The sequence below is a fragment of the Ambystoma mexicanum genome, chromosome 5p (assembly GCF_040938575.1).
Source record: "Ambystoma mexicanum isolate Mex_15411 chromosome 5p, UKY_AmexF1_1, whole genome shotgun sequence".
NCBI lineage: Eukaryota > Metazoa > Chordata > Amphibia > Caudata > Ambystomatidae > Ambystoma > Ambystoma mexicanum.
In genome coordinates, this window is record NC_090930.1 from 1,367,297,159 (window position 1) to 1,367,321,539 (window position 24,381).

General features: G+C 47.3%; 1 protein-coding gene across 1 annotated transcript in view; it reads left to right on the forward strand.

Moving 5' to 3' along the window:
• TRIO (trio Rho guanine nucleotide exchange factor) overlaps positions 1-24,381 on the forward strand; it is a 3,834,156-nt gene that overhangs the window by 2,903,127 nt on the left and 906,648 nt on the right. The window contains exon 26 of the mRNA XM_069613780.1: positions 19,746-19,815. Within this exon, the coding sequence (XP_069469881.1) occupies positions 19,746-19,815 (70 nt within the window). The remainder of the gene's footprint in view (positions 1-19,745; positions 19,816-24,381) is intronic.

The window sequence follows — 24,381 nt, forward strand, 5'->3', positions numbered from 1 at the left end:
CTTGCGCCAGGATCGGGCTTCCAAGGCTGATTCTGTCTTGTTCTGTTATTTGGGGCAGGGGTAGAGGGTTCAAATAAGCGATTTGCTGCGTGGGGTCAAGTTTTCCGTTGCCTAAGAATGCCTCATGGAAACGTTTCATTATCTTTATTTTATCTGGCTCTGCTGTGTGCGGTTTCCCAAGTTCATCATTCAATTGTACTATGTAGTAACGGGCTTTACGTTTGATCAGTTTTGCAGCTAGGAATCGATTTGCCTTTCCCCCGTGGATGTAGTAGGACTGTTTCGTGCAGAGCATTGTCTGGGCCATCTGGTCCGCTGTATGGTTCTCGAGCTGGGCTCTGATCTTCCGAAGTGCCCGCAGGGATTTCCTTGAGTGGCAAGCTTTGTGTTGCATTTCCGCATTTTTCACCTCTGTTTCTAACCGGTGTGTCACTATTGCTCTTACTCTGTAGTATGCCACTGCCTGTGACATAAATTCTCCCCTGATCACCGCATTCCCTGCATCCCATATTGTCCCCCAACTAGTTTCTCCATTATCATTTTCTTTAAAGTAATTGTTTATGGAGGTCCCGATATGTGCTCTAAGTTCTATGTCTCTCAATAGAATTTCATTTAGTCTCCAGGGTGGTTTACTTTTCTGTTCTCCTGCCCTCCAGACTACTCCCACTCTCACTGGCGCATGGTCTGAGTGATATTCCACCTCAATTTCTACCCCGGTTATTTGCGGAATTAACGTAGCAGAGACAAGGATCATATCTATTCTAGAATAACCCAGGTGTACCGCTGAATAGTGGGTTTACTCCCTGCTGTCCCCTTGAAAGAATCGCCAGGTCTCAATGACCCCCATTTCCCTGAAGAGCCGACCCAGTGCCTGTCTATTTCTTTGATCTGCATTTGTGGGGGGGGGGAGCGTTTTATCCAGCAGTGGGTCCATAACACAGTTGAAGTCTCCTCCAATAATTAGTTGGCCCTCGCACCAGCTACCCAGTTTGCCCAGTAAGTTTGCTATAAACACATCTTGGCGTTCGTTAGGAGCATATATGGCCAGGATTGTGTACACTCATTTGATCAGCCCCTTCAGACCCAGGTAGCGACCCTCCTTGTCTCTGCAGAGTTGGGTTTTTTGGAAAGCCAGGGCCCTACCTATTAGTATGGCCACCCCTCTCTTTTTCCCCCCGCTAGATGCAGAGATGCAAAGTATTGTTGCGGGAAAGACTGATGTGCCATGCGCTTATCATCTTTAGGGAGAAGGTGTGTCTCTTGCAGGATCCCTATTTCTGCCTGCATCTTTACCAGCCTATCGAAGATAACCCAACATTTGATTGCAGAGTTCAATCCCTGAACATTCAGGGAGACTATATTTGATTCAGCCATTTATATTTAGAAGGAGGAGATTTGCAATTTTTGGCATTGTGATAGGTCGCACTGGCGTCACCTTTCCCCTACCCATTAGGCCCTTTCCAGAGCCCTTAGTCTCACTTCTTTGTGCCAATCGCTGATAACTTTCCCAACACCCTCCTTGTCCCTCCCGCCCCCCCTCCCTCCTCTTCCCTCCTGCCCCCCCTCCCTCCTCTTCCCTCCCGCCCCCCCTCCCTCCTCTTCCCTCTCTCCCTCCCTCCCTTCCCCCTCTCTCTCTCCTCTTCCCTCCCTCCCTCCCTTCCCCCCTCTCTCTCCCTTCCTTCCCCCCTCTCTCTCCCTTGCATTCCCAACGACCCGGATTCCCTAGAATCCTCCCCTTTAACTACTTGGGGCGTCAGGTCGATCAACACTTCACAAGGGACGAGAAGCCCGAAATTGCCAGGTCTCGTATTGGATTCCATAGATTGGCATTGCCTGTCTCTGCACTGACTGCTTATAGAGGCTTGTATATATTACAGTGTGTAGATCAACAGATCACGGCCAGGGCACATACAGGGCTATAGTGTGGTACTGCTAGTACTTCTGGTGGACTTGGTTCATTTGTGGACCTCCTAGTTTTGATTCTCTCCTCGGTCTGCTTCTGCGCACCTTGGACCACTCCCACGGGTTGAGCCCTGTGTCCTGTTTGTTTCGTGCCATGTCTTTATCTGGGCAGCTCGGGACTTCTTCCAAATTTAGTAAAGTCTGACCTTCCTCACATGTATTGATTCACCCCTGTTTGCCCTCTCAGTTGAACAGCAGGCCAAAAGGGAATGCCCATCTGTAGGGGATTTGTTTCTCCTGTAGGGTTTTAGTCACTGGACGCATGAGTCTGCGCTTGTGGAGTGTAGAGAGAGCAAGATCCTGGAACAATTTAACCTCATGGCCATTGATTGTCAGGTCAGTGCTGGATCTGGCGGCCTTCAGGATGCTTTCTTTTGTTGTGAATGTGGTGAGAGCCACCGGAACTCGAGGGCGGGCGCTGGGGTCATTCATTCTAGGTCCAGCTCTGTGTATCCTATCGAACCCTATTGATTCTGGCGCTGGATCCCGTAGAATGTTACTGAAGGCCAGTTGGAGTGTCTCACGGAGGTCGCTGTCCGGGATCGATTCAGGTAGGCCCTTGACCTGTATGTTGGATCGTCTCGACCTATTTTCAAGGTCCTCCGCCTGTAGCTCAAGGTTGTTTGTGGTGGCTATTTGGTCCAGTAAGAGGCTAGACTGCTTGGACTCCTCAGTTAGGTTAGAGAGGCCGTTTTCCACTGTGTCAACTCAGTCACCGAGTTTGTTTACCTCTTTTCGGATTTCCTGCAGGGAGGCTTTTATGACTTCCCTCACCTGACCTATTTGGGCCTGAAATGCTGTTGTCATTCTGGCTTCCATACCCTTCAGACAGGCCAACAATTCTTCTTTATCCGTATCCATGGCTCTCCGAGGTGTTTTCGGGGCTAGCTCAGATGGTTCCGGTTGTGCTTGCTGGGAGGTCTGATCCTGCTGCTTCGCCTGTCCCCAGTACTTGGCCAGTTGATGTTCTTGTCCCCTTGGCGAACCTTTCGCCCTCAGCGGGGCGCTTTTGGTTCTGGTGCCCAGGATCCGAACCTGGGTTCTGTCCCAGGTGAGTCGCTTTTCTCTTCTGGGTGTACACTGCTGGGCGGGATCCCAATGACATATACTTTAGAGCTATCGAGCTAGTGGAGGTTAGGGTCAATGTGGTCACAGTTCTATGTTCACGTCGGACCCCTGTTCTCTGAGTCAGATGGGAGGGTGCCCTGGAGGCAATCCCAAAGCGCCTGTTTCACCAGACAATTGGCCTGTGTGGACCTCGGTTGGGCGCGTGGGCGGGGACCAATTGTTGTTGGCACGAGGTGGACAGTGCGAGTATTTACTCGCTTGCCGTGTCTGTTAATCTGGCTTTTCTCCCTGACCCCCCCAAAGCGAGGGAGTACTCAAGAGTGTGGGGATGGCTTGGTGTCGCAGCCAAGCGGGCCGTGCCGCTTGATGGGTTAATTTAGCACCCCACCACACTCTATTGCGCTTAGTACCAGCACTGACTGTTTCTCCTCCTCATGGGGGTGTGTATGGATGTGCAGTTTTCCCTGGATTTGCGGCCCAACTGGTGGAGGCCTCTGTGAAAGTCGGTGAGGAGGGGGCAGGGGGGCTACCTCTCACCTTGACAGTTGAGTTGGCCTCAGTATGCGGGCCTCCAGTGTCGGCGAGCCCCGTCTTCTGTGCTCGCGTGTTGTGTGGCTGTCAGCTCCTCAGCTGCGTTGCCCTTTCCGAATTGCGCAGAGGTCCTGCAAGGTTCTCGCCGCCGGTCGCGGCCTCGGGAGGGGGGGGTGTGGGACCAGCTCCAAGTCGATTTCGCGTGTTCCTCTAACCCCCGGGGCACGCCCCGCACCAGCGCCCCGTGCCACCGCGGCCCGAGGGCGGAGGGAGGACCGCGCCTTGGTGCCACAAGTTCCAGCTATCTCAGGCTGCCGGGGAGGGACAGGGGGGGCAGCGAGGTATGGGCTCCGTCACCTTAGCGCTGCTGCTGTGGCTCAGTGGACCTGGACCCCGCCAGAATTACTTTGCTTGGTTGGCGGCTGTTATTTAAGCCGCGCGGCCCCACGGGCTCCACCGGTGTCGCACCTGGCGTAAGATGCTCTCCCCACCTCACCTCAAGCGCGGAGGTGCCCCGCAACTTTGTCTCCGCTGTGGGGGTGAGCCCAGTATGATTCTGCAGCGACTGTTGGGGCTCACCAGGGCCCTGCCGGGGGGGGCGGCCAATACGATCGCGGGATCCGGATTTCAGTCCCGCTCGGCTACTCGTCACCAGCCAGCTCCGATTCGGGTCACACTGCAATTCCGGACTGCGCCAGCTGTCCCACACGTTCTCAGATGCCGTTACTTGTGGCTGCTTCTGCTTATGTACACCTTTGGAGGCTTTTGTTTTATCCGCTGGTGCGGAGCGCAGGGGACGTGCGTCCACTTCAGCAGGTGGCCATCTTGGAATCCAACTTCGTAGCAGATTTACATTAGCATCTTGTGTGCTCTTCTTTAGAATTCATAAATGGTCACAATAAAAGCCCAAACTGATCAACTATGCATGTAATGCCTTATTTGTACACTGTAAACAATAAAGTTGTGTGCATTCAATAATCCCAACCTGTGTAGCGTTTTCATATATCGTGGTGTAGCTTATCGATTACGCGCTATATCAGATGTTTTAATGCATATTACTGATAAGCGAGTGGCAAAGATTTGTCATTAGATAACTTGGTGAATGAAGCACTTTGAGGTGATTGCTGTTTATGTGCCAGTTTAGTGGTGTATGCTGTGTTTCTTAACGGAGTTGCCCAGCAACATATAGAGTGGTGGCGTGAGGATGGGCTCCCTTCAGACTAAAGGAGAAGCACATTATTTTATTAAAGGATTATCTTCAGCATAATCACATAGACCTGGAAAAAGTTTAAGATTTTGACATACATTTGATGACATTTAATTAAAATTGAAATATAAACAGTATCAAAATGCCCTCATTTGTTGTTCCAAAACCCAAAGTGACAAAAAGTTATCTACTCTGACGTTTGTTGGGCACATGACGAAAGAAAATGTGTTCTGTGGTAAATGTATGTCTCATTAATGTAAATTGTTGTGACACAAAAACACAGCTGATCGAAAGAAGCAACTGTTTTTAATGTGTATCTTGTAGATATTAGTAAAATAAAATAAGGAGTTAAGAAAGAAATTGATGTTTGCTTGTGATTCAGTGTGTAGTCTTGCAAGCTATTGCTAAGTGGGCACATTGGGGGCTATGAGGGCATCATAGGTTTCAGCACACTTGTGTTTTAAAAAAAATATGCTGAAACAGAGCTCACAAATTATATTCAGACCCGGGAAAGATACCAGTCACAATCTGCCTTTTCCTTGCGCGATTGTGCTTTCACCGCCTGCACCCCCAGCATAAAATAGAAAAGGGACTGGTTTTGTTTTCTAATGACGGTAGTTATTCTGTCCATTTTGGAACATGTTTTGTATGGCCACCATCATCCCGAGAAAGGGCCTTGTCCCTTTTCTCCAGATTAATGGCAGCAGCCATTTTGTTCACATTTTTTTTCTGGCGGGAGATGGGCTCACGCTGAGCTGATCTCCCGTTGGACATTTTTTTAAAAATAACCCATCCGCACCCTTGATATATACCATGGTGCAAATAACTTTCAGCCACCCCTTTGGCGGGGGCCTGACATGGAATGTACGGCCCTCGCTTCGCTCGAGCCTACTTTGGCGAGGGTTGGCAGGCAGTTACTGCCCATGTCAACAACCCGCCACAGGCATCAAGGCTATATTCTTTCCTTAGGAGGGCATAATGTTTTGGATTTGAGAACATATTGTAAATGCAACTTCATTTACCCTAATGCTATTTGTTAAATTAAGATAGCACTTTTCTATTTGTTCAGACCAGAGATTAACAACTTGAGTTCTACACAAATTACCCTATTGGTGTGCTAATATGAGTTGGGTATATCTTTTAATGAATTGCCCTTATTTCATTCATTCAATACTTTAAAAAAAAAACGTTTTTATTAATTTTTCAAACAAAATAACATACAGACTTTATCAATAGCATCTAATGATACATCAAGTTGTTTGTCTGTTCCACTGTCCCCCGCCTATTCCACTTGCAATACTACCTAGATATGTAAGAGACTGCTTGATCTTCACTCCATTTCCCTATATCTACATTTGTGTTGGTGTGTGTCCCTGACTGAGTGTCTTCCCGTGTAGGAGGCATCAAGTCCTGTATCATATGTTTCCAGGCTGTTAAATCTGTTTCGCGGTGATTGGGTCCTCCGGCGTATTTCATATCTATGACATGTAATCACCACAGCTGTGCTGCTTCGGAAACTTTTTTCGGCGTCCTGCGTCGATGACGTCGATGCGCCGTCGTCGAGGACCTCCTCAGACGTCCGACGTCATCCGATGTGATAAGTAGGACGCACGACGCCCGTAGCCTCAGTTCCGTTTTTTCCGCGAACGTGTTGCTTCGTGATTCTCGGTTCACGCCTCGACTCTTTAGAGTTCTGTTCTTCTCGGTTCTTCGAACCTGTTCGTTTTGTGACAATCCTTTGTGTGAAGATGTCTTCTACTTCGTCTTCGACCCTGCGTCCGGGTTTCAAGAAGTGCGGGGAGTGTGGGTCCAAGATGTCGGTGACGGACTCGCACGACGCCTGCCTCTGGTGCCTCGGGGAGGCCCACGACACGGATGACTGTATCGACTGCCAGTCGCTCACGTCCAAAGCCTTACGCAAGCGTAAGAAGAAGTTGTCGGTAGGTCGGGTGTCCAAGCCCAGGAAGTCGAAGTCTGCAGGGCTTTCGACGGATGATTCGAGGGGTGACTCTCCGCGTCATCGTCGGAAGTCTCGTGGGTCTCCTTCTAGGAGTCGGTCTCGCCACTCCTCAGCCTCTTCGAGGCGTTCTCGGAAGCGCCGACACCGGTCGTCTTCCAGGTCCTCTTCGGAGGACTCTGCCCGGCACGTCGCTTACCCCACCAGCCGTGCGACGCCGGAGGAATGGCCTTCCTTCGGGAAGAAAATGCTGGCGATTCTTGAGTCGCAGGGTACTATGTCGTCCGCGCCCCCGAGTGGGGTCGGTCGTGAGAGGTCGAGAGACACCGCTCGCAAGAGTGGTCGGCACGAGTCACGGGAGAGGTCCCGTTCGGACAAGGAGTCTCGTTCTCGCCGTACCCGTTCCAGGTCCCGGTCCTCGACGCGTTCGAGACCGTGTGCACCTGTGAGGTCTTCGAGGAAGACATCGACGTCTGAGGCGTCGAGGGCGTCGACAGGCTTTCTCGAGGCTCCGGCTCCGAGGAAGTCGCCGAAGCCGTCGACGCTCGGGTCGTCGAGGGACACGCTCGGGGCTTCGGCCTCGAGGGCTGTGTCGACGCCGCCAATGCTGGAGGCGCTGCATCTGACGTCGACGCCGATTTCCTCGACGTCGACACCGATTTCCTCGACGCCGATCCTCTCGGCACCGCTGCCGGTTCTCTCGACGCCGGCGCCAATTCGCTCGACGCCATCGACGCCTTTCGTGTCGGAGGTACCCCGTGGCACGGGAGTACCCCCTAGGAAGGCTCTTGTTAAGAGCAAGCACTCTCGGGTGCCTTCTTTTCGCCACCTGGACTATATTTCAGAGGCGGATGAGGATTCTGATGGCCTAGTTCCTAGTCAGGTTCCAGATTAAATTGTCTCGGGCCATAGTCAGTTTGACGATTTGAGACAGTCACTGCATGATGCCAGTGGACTGGACACCTCTCCGGAGGTGGAGTTTGGTAGGCCTGAGCCTGGCTCTCATGCCGATTCCTCGTACCAGCGCCTTATGGCTAGGGTTTCTGAGTACTTGGGATGGTCTGCTCCCCCAGGGGAGTTTGTGCAGGATGATCTGACGGACATCCTTGATGTTGGTCCCCCAACTGATCCAGTATTGCCGTTCCATATGGCTTTACAGAGAAGGGTGGCGGCGGCTTGCACTGCTCCGGAGAGTCTCCTGGCGGTGGGCAGATCCTTGTCGCGAAAATACCGTCCAGCCAGTAGCGACCCCTGCTACTTGACCAGGCACCCTACTCAGGAGAGTTTGGTGGGGCAGGCGGCCACGGCCCCGGCAAAGCAGGCGTCGTACCCTACCATCCCTCCTGATAGGGACGACAAACGTTTTGATGGCTGGGCGAAGAAAGTGTTTTCTTCTGGTGGTATGGCGCTTCAGGCGGCCAACTCCATTTGTGCCTTGTCTCGTTTCACACACACTCTGTGGAACTGTGTTGCGTTAGCGGCTGAACATATTCCCGAAGGGGACGAACGGGATGGTTTCCTTGCTATGGTCCAGGATGGTAAGGATGCCATGTGTGAGTCCGTTCAGTCGGGTTTGGACTTAGCTGAATGCGTCAGTAGGTCCATGGCGGTGAGCACCGTGATACGCAGGTTTGCGTGGTTGCGGAAGTCGGGGTTTGCTCCTGATGTGCAGTCTCGGCTCCTCAACATGCCCTTTGACGGTGAACACCTTTTTGGCAGCAAGGCTGACGAGAGCCTTGAGAGGTTGCAGACCTCGAAAGCTGCAGCGAAGTCGTTGGGCGCTGCAGTTCGCCAGCCTCCGCCTTTTCGTCCTAGGGGACAGCAGTGGAGGGGTGGTTCCTTTCGCTATTACTCGTCCTTCAGTAAAGCGAGAGGAGCTGGCAGTCAAAGAGGCCAACGCAGGGGTACCAGAGGTGGACGACAGGGTACCCGTGGTGCCAAGGCCGCTCGGGCAGTTGCCTCTTTGCCCTCAGGTAACGCCGCAGCCGCTCCCATTCAGTCGTGAGGCCATGTCCCATGGTTCGCCGGTTGGGGGAAGGCTGGCGCAGCATCTTGTAGAGTGGCAAGCCATTACTTCAGATGTGTGGGTTCTGGAGATCATAGCCCACGGCTACTGTCTTCCCTTTCGGCACAGGCCTCGCGACAATCCACCGGGGAACCTCTCTTTGCAGAGTCCGGATCCCCTCCTTGCGCAGGAAATTCAAGCCCTGCTGGAGAAAGGCGCCATAGAACTGGTGCCTGTAGCGGAGAGGAACAAGGGATGGTATTCCCCTTATTTTTTGATTTCGAAGAAAGACGGGGGATTGAGACCCATCATGGACTTGCGCGGTTTGAACAAACTCCTCAGGAAGGACAAGTTCAAGATGGTTACACTCTCTCAAGCCCTCCAGGCCCTTCAGCTTCAGGACTGGTTGGTGTCACTCGACCTCAAGGATGCTTACTTCCATGTGCCGATCCATCCCAAGCACAAGAAGTACCTGAGGTTCGCAGTTGGCGATTCGCACTTTCAGTTTCGGGTCCTGCCGTTCGGATTGACCTCCGCCCCGAGGGTTTTCGCCAAGCTCATGGTGGTGGTGGCAGCGCATCTCAGGCAAGGGGGGATTCACATCTACCCCTACCTGGACGATTGGTTGATCAGGGGGAGCTCTCCCGAGCAAGTCCTGGATCTGTCCGTCACCTGCCACTCCCTTCACAGGCTGGGCTTCTCCCTCAATTTAAAGAAGTCCCATTTGACGCCAACACAGCGGCTCCAGTACATCGGAGCAGTGCTCAACACTTCCCTGGGGCAGTGTTTTCCTCCCCTGGTGAGGGCTCTTCACATTCAGCAGATGGTGCACAAGTTTCAGCATGCCCAGACGCTCCCAGCGTTCGAGTTCTTGAGGTTGCTCGGCCTCATGGCATCCTGCATTCTTCCTGTTGCCAGAGGCTCGCCTGCGGATGAGATCTTTGCAGTGGGCGCTCAAGACGCAATGGTCGCAGTCCTCCGGCAGGATGTCGGACCCGGTTCAGGTGCCGCCCTCGGTCGCCCGGGACCTTCTGTGGTGGGCCGTCGAAGGCAACTTGATGAAGGGGGCTCCATTTTGGCTTCCCTGGCCGGAGGTGACGATCGTGACGGATGCATCCCTCACGGGTTGGGGAGCTCATGCCAACGGGCTGACAGTCAGCGGTCGTTGGTCTCCGTCGGAGTCCAGACTCCATATCAATCTGTTGGAGCTGAGGGCCGTCAGGCTAGCCCTGAAGGCTTTTCTGCCGACTGTGCGAGGAAAAAGTGTCCTGATCCTGACGGACAACACAGTGGCCATGCACTACCTCAACAAAAAGGGGGGGGGCAGGGTCACTTCCTCTGTGCAGGGAGGCGATGCAGCTCGAGTTCTGGGCCATCCAGCAGGAAGTTTCGATCTCGGCAGTTCATCTGGCCGGAGACGAAAACGTGACGGCGGACGCTCTGAGCAGGCAGAGCATGATCTCTCACGAGTGGGAGTTGGCTCAGGAGATTCTCCTGGAGATCTTCGCCCTTTGGGGGACCCCTCAAGTGGATCTCTTCGCCTCCAGTGTCAACCGGAAGTGCGAAAGGTTTTGCTCGCGGGAATTTCCTCCAAAAGAAGCCTTAGGAGACGCGTTCGTGGTGGAGTGGTCATTCCCGCTGCTGTACGTGTTTCCTCCAGTCCCCGTCATCCCGCAAGTGCTGCGGAGGTTACGGAAGTTCGGTTCCCGGATGATCCTCATTGCTCCGGCGTGGGCTCGGAGGACGTGGTACCCGGACCTTCTCGACTTGTCCATCTGCCCTCCGCGTCGTCTTCCCTACCGAGACAATCTGTTCTCACGGTAGGGGGGTCGGGTTCTCCATCCAGAGGTCAGATCCCTCAACCTTCACGCTTGGCTTCTGTAAGGTTGAGGTATAGGGATTGGGACCTCCCTGAAGACGTGATGGAGGTGTTGCTTTCGGCCCTAGGCCAGCAACAAAGTCTCTGTACCGTTGCCGTTGGCGTAAGTTCTGCGACTGGTGCAGAGTTCAGAATGTGGATCCTTTGGCATGTGACGTCCCCTTGGTTCTGTCCTTTTTACTTTCTTTGGCCCACAGGGGCTTGCAAGTGGGTACCATTAAAGGTTACCTGGCGGCGCTGTCCATCTTTAAGCGCTCGTCTGAAGAGTGTTCTTACTTTAAAATCCCTTTAATTTCACAGTTTCTGAAAGGGCTCACTAATGTGTTCCCTCCGTCACCTTTCCTGGTGCCCGGTTGGGATTTAAACCTTGTTCTTAAGTTTCTTATGGGTGCTCCGTTTGAGCCTTTACATTCTTGCCCTTTGAGGCTGTTAACTCTGAAAACTGTGTTTTTAGTTGCGGTTACTTCCGCTCGCAGAGTGAGTGAGTTACAGGCACTTTCAGTTAAGCCACCCTTCACTGTATTTCACAAGGACAGGGTTGTCCTTAGAGTTCGTCCTTCTTTTCTTCCGAAGGTAGTGACGGAATTTCATTTGGCCCAGAAGGTTGTTCTTCCGGCATTGTATCCTCCTCCGCATCCTGGTAAGGAAGAGGAGAGGCTCCATAGGCTTGATCCTAGGAGAGCTTTAAGTTTTTATGTTTTGCGCATGTCCCGGGTCAGAGTGGACGATCAACTCTTTATTGGTTACGCTGGAAAGCGTTTAGGGCAAGCTGTGACGAAACAGACTTTGTCTCGCTGGATTATTTTGGCCATCTCGGAGTGCTACCGCTTGGCGGGTAAGGACCCACCGGCTGGCTTGCGGGCCCATTCTAACAGGGGTATGGCTGCATCTACTGCCCTGCAGAGGGGTGTTCCTATTTGCAACATCTGTGATGCAGCCACCTGGGCTTCAGTACATACATTTGTACGTCACTATTCCCTTGATTCCATCCAAGCACAGGATCTGGCCTTTGGCAAGGCGGTCCTTTGCTCTGCTATTTGATTGGCTATTCTAAATTTTGATTCTAAATTCTTTCCCTCCTCCTTGCTCTGGTACTGCTTTGGGAGTCTGTCATAGATATGGAATACGTCGGAGGACCCAATCCCCTCGAAGAACAAGTTACTTTCTTACCTGGTAACGTTCTTTCGATGGGATGGTCCGACGACGTATTCCATATCGCTCCCGCCCTGCCTTCCCCGCTGCAGAATTTCTTTTGTGATTGCAGCTTACGTTCCGCAAGGCTGTGTGTCTGACTGGCAGTTGACTAATGTCTCACGTTCTGGGGGAAAAAACTACAACTGAGGCTACGGGCGTCGTGCATCCTACTTATCACATCGGATGACGTCGGACGTCGGAGGAGGTCCTCGACGACGGCGCATCGACGTCATCGACGCAGGACGCAGACGCCGAAAAAAGTTTCCGAAGCAGCACAGCTGTGGTGATTACATGTCATAGATATGGAATACGTCGTCGGACCATCCCATCGAAAGAACGTTACCAGGTAAGAAAGTAACTTGTTCATTTTGTTCTTCCTGTCCCCGACGGGACGCTTCTTGCCACACCGCTGTTAACGCAAGTGGACATTTCTGAAGGTCCCTCAACAACACTCCTATGACTGGGCCTTTATGTGCTTTTCATCCCATTGCTATCCTGCGCTTCGCCAAGATGTACGCTAGATCTCTGTTTACTAAGGTGTCTTGCCTTCTTCCGTCTTGGAAACATACCCAGCAAGCATGCCCCAGGGGATCCTGAGTCCGACGTTAGACCGATCCTTTTTACGGTCTGGGTCACCTCCTCCCAAAATCAGCGTATCTCCATGCAGGCCTGGAACATATGTATCCAGTCTGCTTTTATCAGACCACAATTTGCACAAGCTTGTTCTGTTGCCTTACTAAATTTGGCAATTTTCTTCGGAGTTAAATATGCTCTATGAGTAACATATAATTGGGAAGTACCCCATAAGTGTCTTGGCTGTTGGGCTGTCTGGGATCTCCTGTTGCTTTCTCTGCTTGCCTTCAGCTCGCCATCTGCAAGAGGAAGAATACAGTGTGCTGAAACACTGGAGCGGTGCTGCAACACGTGAACTGCTTGACACCAAGTAATTATTTACTTTATCTAACTTGACTCTCAAGATGGTTTGCTTCCCATCACTGACGGGACACTTTACTCACTACTTCCTGTTTTTTCTCTTTTTTCTTCCGACCATCTACAGACCCACCCACTTGCTCCCCCCATCCTCCTGCAGCCTTCCTACTTCTATGGGTCTCGCACGCACCGCGTGAGCACCCGTAAGTGCCCCATAAGTGTCTTGGCGGTTGGGCTGTTAGGGTGGTAGGGCGGGTGGCGAATCCTGCTATATTTTCTTTCTTCTGGAGTGCCTTTGCCCTTTTGGACACTGTTATACATCTGAGGGTCTGTTTTCCAGAAGGCTAAGGCACAAGTGCAACCCACGTGTTATTAAGCATCGCTACACTTGTACGGTAGGTCTCTCACAAGCTGTACCTATACTCGTTGGCAAACAGCTTGATCCTTTTTTTGGGCGCTTTGAGATAACGTGTACAGGATTGGGCTATATAACTGTGGCATATACGGCTGTTAGTAGCATTTGCTGTTTGACAGCCTAACACACTGCATTGGCTCTGGCGTGGATGCAGAACTACTGTACTTTCCACTCCCACTGTGACCTCACCCTCTACTTCGATTGTGTCCACCTTCACAGGCAATCAACGTTCCTTACACTCAATGTCTGATATTCATATTTCATCTAACGGTTATACATGTACAAGCAACCTTTGTGCCAAGAGGTAAATTGCATGTAGCAGCATTTGGAATAGTACTTGTATGTTATTCCTGGGTTTCCATACTGTAATACTCTGTCTAAGTGTTGCCTTTTAGTGCAGCATCTCGTATGAGATTGTGGGTATAATTAATAGTTCTGGCTTGAGAGAATTGTACTCTGTTTCAAACTCTGTGATTGTATCTTGACTGGGCGATTCCCAGTTAAAACTGTACTATTTAAACCCGCCTAAGAGTATAATGGAAATTCTTTTAAGAAGTGGAAAAATATGCCAACCCATAGCAAATAATCTATCCTATTCGGAAGAGGATTCAAGTGAAGTTAAGCAGTTCATTCCTCAACAGAATGAGGCTGATGCTGAGGTTAATACTTCCAATTCTAATCCCCTGGCTGTTCCGGATAGTGAAGAAACGTCTAAATTTTTAAACCAAACAAAAGTCAGAAATGATTCAGGAGGTTGTGCTTTCACATATGCATACCCAGATTCATTCTAAAATAAATGGCTCTGACTATGAGGATGACAATCTGGCATCTATTCCATCCTGACCATTCTTCGACCTAGCAATACCATTACAAACTAGTTTTCTCTGCGTTCGTGAAAATCCTAATTCCATCAGCTCATTTGACAACAATGCTGTAAACTCTGATGTTTCAATGATGGTACAAGCAGTTAAGCTAGAGCTTGGCAAGCGCACAGGACTATCTCTGGCTCCATCCACTCCGGTAAATGCTGCAAGAAACGGCATTGACAATGTGCATCTTTTCAATACCCTTCCTTCAACAGGTACTTTACCCACTCATCGAGTGTTTGGCCCTAATGCTATATTTCCACTACCTCTGCCTCCCTTTTTATACATTCACACACAGACGCATTTTTTAATCCTAATGATGACCTTATTTCCCTGCAATCATCTAATATTTTGGGTAAAATGGATGATGGTGATCAGCTCCCTTCTATTAAAAAAGAATCCATTCCTATTGTCTCCCGGACTAGCTCACCTATTCTGGATGGCAACAAATATTTTGAAAAATCTCTGCCAGTGATCTTGAGAATACTAAATCTCCTAGATAAAGGCCACAAGCTTACCCACCTGGAAATGAGAGAGCTTAAACGAATTTCCTCAGAAACATAAACCAAGGTAAACAGGGTGGAAGGTTTCTTGTTGGGCAGGGCCTGCGGTACAGATTTTTTTGACCCATGTGTCCCTGCTATACCAAACTTGGTGGTAGTATCTCAAGGCTCCCAAACTTTCACGGGGCGCTAGGATCCCCTAACTCGGGTGTGACAATGGACTATTTGCAAAAATCCTCCTTTGCGGATATAGTCGCAAGGAACACCCAACTAAGGGCTGAAGCAGAGACGGACAAAATACTAAAAGCTATAGAGGGACTATCCCAGAAAGTAGCAATCTTGGAACAGGGATTTACAAACTTATTAGCCAATATGCCTTCGATCATACTATCTGGGGAGACTAAGCAGGCCCCAGACAAGAAAAATCCCCAATATGACTCTCCTGGCAGTCCCTCGGCCCTCACAGATATCCTATAAAATGAGGCTAATATAAAGGAGCCATCACTGATACCTACACCAGATTCTGAAGGGTATTCACTCTCTAGGCCCCAAAATCGCTTGGCACAAAAGGCCAAAAATAGGCTGCTTCGGAAACCTCAAAAGACAAATAGTACTACAAAAAAGAAAATAAAGATGAAACTGCACTGCTAAAGGAAGTAGCTCTCTCAGATCTGAGCCAACTCAAGGAAGAAAGCCGTGTGGCTCTGCAACTTCATAACGCCAACACTGAGAAAGCAACTTACAATATAGCAGGGACAAACAAAAAAACAAAAAATATCAAAAATAAAAATAAAACCACAAAGAAAATAGAAGGGGATGATTTAGGATCTCCTCCTTCGGAGTTGGTGCAGATAAAGAACAAGTAGACCCATCCTCCAGCATCGAAACAGGAGAAAATAAATCAGCCAAGCAATCACAACTATCATCATTCTATCGGGTAGTAGAGAAATCCACATCTCGACAGATCATCCCCATCGAAATACTGGGGCAGATAGCGACTATTTCCATGACATCAGCACAATCTAACAAACCGGGATAGACATTGCAGCCAATGATAGAAAAACAGGCCCCACATTCTGTTGCTGATCTAAAACAGCTGGAGCCCCAAAGAAAGCTGTCTATAATGAGCCTAAAGTAATTTCAGTGAACAAGATAATAGATCATGCATTGGGTCCGGAGCCTCTTCTTAACCCTCCTTTGCATGTATCTGAGGGAGGGGACACAGATCCCCTTAAACAACACTTGGTAAATATTATAAAAACAACAATGATGGAGTTACTCCCAGACTTGTCTTTACTAAGCCTTTCCGATTTGAAACCAGCCCACTCCCTTGGCTCCAACTCACAACATTGGCCATTAACAAGTAAGTGCAACAGGAATCAAACATACCCTGTGCAGCTTCCTACTATAATCTTAGGCTTGAGCAAGAAAAAGAGAATGAGCAACCCATGGCATGTAAATCTCAAATATTACAGAAAGGAAATTAGTTACAGGCAGATGGTGTCCCAATGGGAAATAGTCAACTCACTCCCCACACATGTACAAGACAGTGATTTGAGGAACATTAATTGGCGCACAATAACACTTCCAGATCTACCTAGCATTCTATTATATAACCTCTGCAACATGGGGGGGCCCATCATTTTTATACAGATCACATATTCGGTCTTTGTTTTATGAAATCCCAAGGTTAAGGCTGATCTCTTCAGCTGATCTTAAACTTGTGGATTTCATACATCCTACAAGATATGACCACTTTAGAATTGTTCCAAACTCACATAAGGTATTTGATACGATTTATGTATTTATTTTATGCTTTTATTCTTGTCTTTTCTTAAATGTAACTGTTTTTGTAAAGGTTTATTTTCTGCAAACCATATACAAATACCCCCGATTCAAAAGCGACCTCATTAAAGGTCCCCGGCCGTCCCTCTTTCATTATATCGCCCAGTGTTGCCACTCCTTTAGGCTCCCAATATTTCCTAACATTCAGCCTAAGCTGCGCATCATCACTCTTCAGTGTCACCAGTGGGATCTGGGGTGAATAGGGTTTACCTTTAACCAGGAAATGGCAGGCTCTCTGCCACAGTGTCATGCCTAGCTTCAGTAACAGAGGGGGCTTGGGGACCCGTGTTGTCGTGGTCCACACCATCTCATTCAGAAACAATGGGGTGCACGCTGGTTGTAATAATTTTGTATCTTGGGTCTGTTAATCCGATAGTCAGTATGTGACAAACTGCAATTGGCACGCAACAAAATATCTCTCAAAGTCCAGCACTTTTATCCCTCCTTATTCATATGGTCTCTGTAATTTCTCAAGCGACACTCTACACCTCGAATTATGCCATAGAAAACTCTGGCAGATGGTGTTCAATATCCTAAAGAAGACTCTGGGCATATTGTATGGGACGTTTGTGAAATAATGAAGCAGCCTCGGGAGCACTACCATTTTCAACAACGCCGCCCTTCCCATTAATGAAAGTGGCAACTTAACCCAAAACTTCATGGAGATCTCTATTATTTTGTTCAACGCTTTCAACGTATTCTGTGCATGTTCTACTTTAGGACTGTGACAAATGTTAACTCCCAGGTACCTAAATGTATCCATTTCCCATTTAATCAGGAACCTCAGCATCACGCTTAGGGGTCTTCCTGTGTACCCTGCTAGGGGGAATGCGCTTGACTTCTGTACATTTATTGTAATCCCGAAAGATCTGCATAGCGTTCGAACACATCTAATATATCTTGTAAATTGGTTTCTGGTTGTTGTAAATAAAGTAACATGTCCGCATATAATGAGATCAGGTGTGTGCTCTACCGAATACTAATGCCCGCCTCAAGATATTTCTTCCTTAAGTATACTGCTAACGGCTCCAAGACCAGCCCTGTCCAGTGCCCTTGCTAAATTCCCATTGCTCCGATATCGTGGTGCCTGTTCTAACTCTTGCCATCGGGTAACCTTCTACACCTGACATCACTCAGTCACTGACATTATTCAAACTCTGCACACACTCAAGACCAGTCATAACAATAACTCCTTCTGCAGATCGTTGGAAAATCTCTGTCAGGGAGATTGGTTGTGCTCCCTCGACCTGAAGGACGCTTATATGCACGTCCCGATTTGGCAGCCACACAGGCAGTTTCTGCGGTTCACAGACAAGGGACATCACTTCCAATAATGAGTGCTGCCGTTCAGCCTCAACTCGGCTCCACAAGTTTTCACGAGAATAAAACAGGCTGCCATTTACTGCCCACCCATAAATCTTTACCATTGCTTCACCTATCCAAACCTTAGGATCAAGAAATGTGTGATCTTTCACCTGTCGTAGTCTGCAAGGCTCTAGTTTAAATTCTTTGAACTTTGATACGATTTATATTAGTTAAATTGATAACATATCAGGTAAACTCTGGCAAAATCATGAGCATTTTGGTCATACGTGATTATTTCATAGCTGAAAATTTTGAATCCGAAATGTACGACATGAAATAATCCCGTACATCACCCCGCCCGCTATCCCCCCCATCCTCCATTCCACTACCCCTTAAACTTATCTCCGGCTGCCCACTTACCTGTTGTCCTTCTCCGTGGCTCTTTCCCTGCAACGTGAGTTCCGCCTCCCACCACTGGGGGGGGCGGCACTTCCGCTGCAGGCTCAGTTTCTTTTCTTTTTTCTTTTTTTAACTTTGTCCCCAGCTTTCCTTTTTATGGAAGTGGGGAAACCCCAGAATTCCCATAACGTTGATCAAGGAAAGCGGGGACACCCCCCACTTCCCCTATTTGACATTTTTGGAATTCATTTTTTTTATAATGGCGAATGCGCATAAAAGGCGCATTCTGAATTTATTTTTTTGAAATTCTTTGGGCCTGATTCATGGAACGTTTTCCTGTGGGATTGCACCATTATAAAACACGTCCATGAATCAGGCCCTTAGCGTATTTGAGCATTTGCACCTAGACATTTAAATAACACTGCAATGTTTTGGTTGAATGTTTGGAGAAGTTGCACTTGTACAGCCCTTTGATGTCTGAACTGGTCTGATGCTCAAATCCTCAGAGACATGAGAAGCATCGCTGATTTGCTCAATGTTTCTATTTTTCGATCCGTCAGCTGGACCGTGTTTGTTTTCAATGGAATTCAGAAACTATTTCTGTATGTTTCCCTTCTCTTTGCCCTTAAGTATTTATTTATTGTTTTCTTATAAACAATGTATTGGTGCCAATGGCAAACTAGTGTTGATAAGCGTTCAGTTGGCGCAAATAGGACATTTATTTTTATTTATTTGATTCAGAATTTGTTAGGCACTTATTCAGCAGAATTGTGTTTCAAAGTGCCACAAGGCTAAATTGTTAAATTCCGGCACTACCTCAATTGCTGTTCAGGCATAGTAATTGTAGCCGCCTATCTCTGTCCTTTAGCACTTAAGCTTTCATTTGTCTTGTGATAGCAGCTTATTTGTCTCTCCCCCCCTTCCCTTCTTGTCTTCTCCTCCCACTTGCCCCTCCAGCACTATTCTGAATCGCCGTCAGACCTAGTATGATAGTTGTTTGTTTTGTTCCTCTCCTTCTCCCTCACTCCACTCCCCCCACACCTTGTTAATTTTCCGGCACTATATCAATTTTCGTCAGGCATAGTAATGTAACCAGTTGTTTTTATCTCATCCCCGCCCCCCAATTTATTGTTTCCTTGCACGTGCACTATCCGAAATGTCACCAGGCTGATTAAGATAGATATTTTTCACATTCTGAATTGTTTCAAGGACATGTAAGAATGTAACTGTATTCTCCTATGTTCCCTCCCTCCTTGAAGCGTTTTGAAACACATTATGTATAGGCGCTATACAAATAATCAATTCAATTCAACACTCAAGAGAGAAAACATCGTCAAAAAACTAAAAATACAGTCTTGATCTTTCTAGGTCTTGTGGTATTGGGACGTGCAAGTGCAGTGAAGAAGTACAGGAGACGGGGATGGGTGGGGGTCAAGGAATGGACAAGTGCTGGTGGGGCGCTCGGGAGGGAAGTGCCAAGGGGAGCAAAGGCCTAAGTGCTAGTGCGGGTGGCTCCATGGGTGGGATGTAGAGCCGCCAAGCAGGGGGCCACTGGGGCATTGCATTGGGGGCAAGGTTCTGGTACTTTAGAATGTTAATCCATATTGTCTGTATATTTGACCTCTTGAAGGAATACATCGGTTTAAAAAGGCTGTTTATTTTTGTATCTTCCTTCATAGCATGTTCCTGAAAGAACTCGAGAAATATGAGCAGCTACCAGAAGATGTCGGACACTGCTTCGTCACTTGGGTAATTTTATTTTACTTTTTTTGACACCACCACCCTTTGAGGGATTTATGCAGTTCCTTAAAACCATTACGCTCTTGAAGTATTGACTTACCTCACTTTACTATTTTGACAACTATAGCTTTCAGGTCGTCTGCTGAAGATAACCGAATGGGGACTAATTCAAGACCAAAAGTTATCACATTCTGGGAGCACGACTAGAAAAAGACTTGGTTTGGCATTTGAAGAGGTGACTTCTAGGCGAAACTCCTCCTAAAATAGATTTGTAAGATGATTATTTAGGGTATCCAGTAATAAACTCGCCTGGGAAAAAGTTGCCAGGAGGTGACATTTCCCCAATTGTGCACTTCCACGGAAATCAAGCACTTTCCCCAAATGTTCTAGGACTGGAGTTAGAATAGATAATTGTACCCATCCTAGAATGTGGGGGAAGGCTTTTAGGGGTGACTACCTCGTGACTTTTTCTCAGGGGACATTGTCACATGGAACATTATTTAAGAATGTCAAGATCATAGTCTTTCTTGGTTATACAAGCTGTTTGGATCAAAGATAAAGCATTGATTTGAGCCATTGAAGGTAGACTGACCTCTGAGCAGCCAGTACCTGCTAGTGTGTAACCCTCCCGTCAGTGCTTCCAAGAGAGTAGCCTTCCCCGGACTACCTTAAATCTACTTTCAGGAAACTTTGGACTCACCGAAGATGACAGACGGGATATTCACATAAATATGTTCTGTATTAACCCATGCTATATACACACAAAGAGTAAGGCAGTAGACTATACAAAAGGTATATCTGTCACAGTTCAGTTGTCTGACTACTCTGGCAAGAATGGGAAAGGAAACAAGTTCCCAAATCGGAAACTGCCGTCCCCCGCACACTATCATAGGCCCAAAACTAAAGCCAAACTTTTCAACAAGTTAGATTATTACATTTCTCGAAATTATATAATGTTTGTAGGGTTTAAACGGTAAGTAAAGGAAGGTAAATTCATAAACCAAACGTTATGGCATCACAAATGTAACTTAAGTCGGTACATTTTCTGTACACTACATATTTATTCATCAGGCCCAACGCATTTCGAAAAAATCTCTCTTCATCAAGGGCGAATTTTCAAATAATTTGTATAAAATAATACAAATAACATTGTTTTAGATAATCAATAACATGTAGATATATAGTGACCAGAGCACCTACCCACCCCAGCAGGTAAAATGGCTCTTCCCTCAGCGGTAAGACCTCAGGGGGTTAAACGCTTATTGCTGTGATCTGTGTTTGACCTGCAGGTCGCAGGTTCGAATCCTGGCAAGACCAACTCAGTCTTTCATCCTTCCGAGGTTGATAAATGAGTACCAATTTCGATTGGGCAATAGTAATGTATGTAAATATGTCCTATGTAAAGCGCTTTAGATTAAAGCGCTATATAAAACACTAAATATTAAATGTCCTAAGTGGGCCAGACCCAGAGAAGTCCCGTCCACTAGGCAGTGCCTAATTGGCCATATCCAGTGTTGGGGAGATGTTCTACAAGTCCTCCTGTGAGGGATTAAAACCAATCAGTAGTGCTTGGCACGGTTTACCTTGATATTATCATGACTCTCTCACTGGTAGTATGCTTGAGCAGCCAAGCTTCCCTTTTAGGAGGGGGGAGAAGGCTGGCCATGAAGTACAGCTTGCACGCCCACTGGCACATAATAAAGAAATAGCCATGAAGTAAATTATTAGATCTACTCTTTGTATTAAGTTGTGCATTATGTTGAAATGTATACTACAGGTAAGTGCTAAAACTCAGAGATAAATATTAAAAACAGCAAAGTGTCTCTAAAAGACACAGAGTAACACTTAAAATGGGCAACACAATTTCAGAGGTAAATAAACATTTGGATACTTTGTCACAGTTTTAATGAATTAGAAGTTTCTCCCCTACTGGTGTACCAACATTTTATCGAAATGAAATACTTTGTACTACTTCCCTTCGACAAAATAATTTTGTGCGGATGCATATGCATATTATGGGGTTGAGGCTTTAGGGGTGGAAAGGTGGGGGCCAGAGCTAGGACGGTGAAAGGGGAGTGTTGGAGGGGGTGGGGGGGGAGGAGTAACCCCAAAATGTTATTTTGTTGAAGTGAAGCGCCACTGAGAATTTCATTTAAATAAAACATAGACCCCTTTAACAGCCTAAGTCTGGGGTCAATTCCACGTTAAATTAAAGAGGTTAAATGCTAGTAGGTTCACAGTCGAACTGCAAAAAAAATGTTTTTCAAGCTGCAGATTACGAAATCCCCTTCCACAGTGGAGATCAACACCCCAGTTTGACGACCAAAGACTCTGAAAAAAAAAAGAATGCAGAGAGCTAAACAGGTGGAATGATGCAGACACATTTTCAGTGGCTGTACCTGGGAGAAATGTCTGGCGACTAAGGCCACTGGTGAGGGATTCAGAGGAGGATGATTCCAATATGTCATGCAGATTGTTTGGGTACGCTAAAGAGGCCAACAGGACTTTTATGTAGAAGTCTGTTCCATTGCCTTGTTTTATTTGGTCAGAGAACTGGTTCTATGGAATCAAGGGCTTTCTAGTATTGGAAAACCAGGCCAAAAGATGAAAACTAGGTTGAAGGACCCTCAAGATGAGACCCTCAAGTTGGCAGATCCATGGCAAAGGAGCATTAAGAGATTCCTATACTAAACCCTATAGGCATGCCAGCTTTGGCTCCAGTCAGGACTGTAGGACCTAAGCAGTGCAAAAGATGAACCTTAGGAGGGTAAGCTAATGTGGGAGTATTGCCTGATGTGTCGTGAGATACTGCAGCATTTGAAAACAGCAGGAAAATCACTGTCTAGATTCCAGCCATTCAGCCCGGATTCCCACATCTTTGGCAGTGAACGTTTGAGCAAGTTGTTACAGGAGAGAACACAATGGCTTTATTGAAGAAGGGTCAGACTGTTCCACTACTTCACGATCAGAGTCAGAAAATCCTTTTTTTGGGGGAACTAGCCCAATAAAAGTGCATCATAAAATTCTACACAATTCATAAACGTTAATCATAAAAGCATCATGTAAATTCCTCATGGATACATCAATAGATTTGTATACTTTATTAATGTTAAAACTAAGAAAACCGGTAAAAAGGACATACATTTATCAAATAGTAATATCCTCCAACAAATCACATGCTGATTGATTTTATTATAATCTCCACGCATTGGCAAGGTAGTTTTAAACTGCAAATGTGACCTCATTATATGTAATTTTGCATAAAACCTAAACATCTTGAAATGATGAGTCTGATAGTTCCACCTCCTCCTTAGGGGAGCATATTTTTGGCATTCCAGCAAAAAATACAGTGCTGGTTCTACAACTAAAGTACATAAAGGACAATATTTTATGGAACGTCTGTCCAACTGTGAGCGTACTGTGCCACCGGGAATACATTCAAGGACACTTTTGTGTGCAATACTCTGTTGTAAAACTGGGTACATTTCGTTTAAGTAACATTCTGCTGTTCAATAATTTTTTCATGTTCTATAACTTGGGAACCTTGGTTGGTTCTCTGTGTTAACATTTTCTATTTGTAGGTGCAAAATGTCTAATTTACTCTTTACATCCCTTATCCTTTCTTATGTGACTTTCATGTCCCGGTGTAATGGATGCGTAATGCCTATTTTCTCTAACAAGGCATTGTTGTGTATTAACCAAATCCAAAATTCCCCACATCCCCGGTGAATAAACAAACTCAGCTAGTAAAAAATAGGTTTACATGTATCCCAGGCTGGCCCTTTAGCTTGCACAGGCAGTCATGGCACGGCACAGCCTTCTTCCCTGTTCAGGAGCTACCATCTTCATCCGGCTCTCGAGTGCACCCCGCCAGTCACCTTTTTTAAATATTGGGAATGTTTCAACCAGCTGGTAGCGACAACACAGACATGCGTTATGTAGGTTGTTAAAGCACCAGGTCAAGGAAGGTGTCCATAGGTGAGGTTCTTCTTTAAAGAGATGGATAGTAGCTCTGAACAGGCTGGATGCTTTGCCCTTTTTTGAGATGTTCGTGCCTATTGGACTTCAGTCATTTCAATTAATTTATGTGGGTATTGCTGCCTTACTTATGGAATTATTTAAGATTTGTACATGTTGTTAAAATGTGCCCACCATCTGTCCTTACTGATGAATGTTTTAATTTCATGATTGGCAGCTGGGTTATTAGATCGCAAGTCAGAGATGAGGTGTCAGAGGTTTTGTGAATCTTTATGCAGTGAGGCTCATTTTAAAGTCTCTGATTTATCAAATTTGTCCGCCTTTTCATTGCCAATGGACCATTTTGTTACCTCCGTAAATATGCAATGTGGCTGCTTTGTGGACCTCTTCTAAAGGTTGGCGCTGCTAGGTGATCACATGCTAACTGTCCATTGCAACCTCTTGGACCCAGAGCATATAAAAGAACAGCTATTTCACAAGCATGATTACATTTTCATTTGGGGGGGCAGTGCAAATCCAGGATTCCCCAGAAATCGTCTGCATTCAGACTATTGCCTCAAAGGGTTTGATTTGTTTCTTAAAATCGCCCACCAAGGT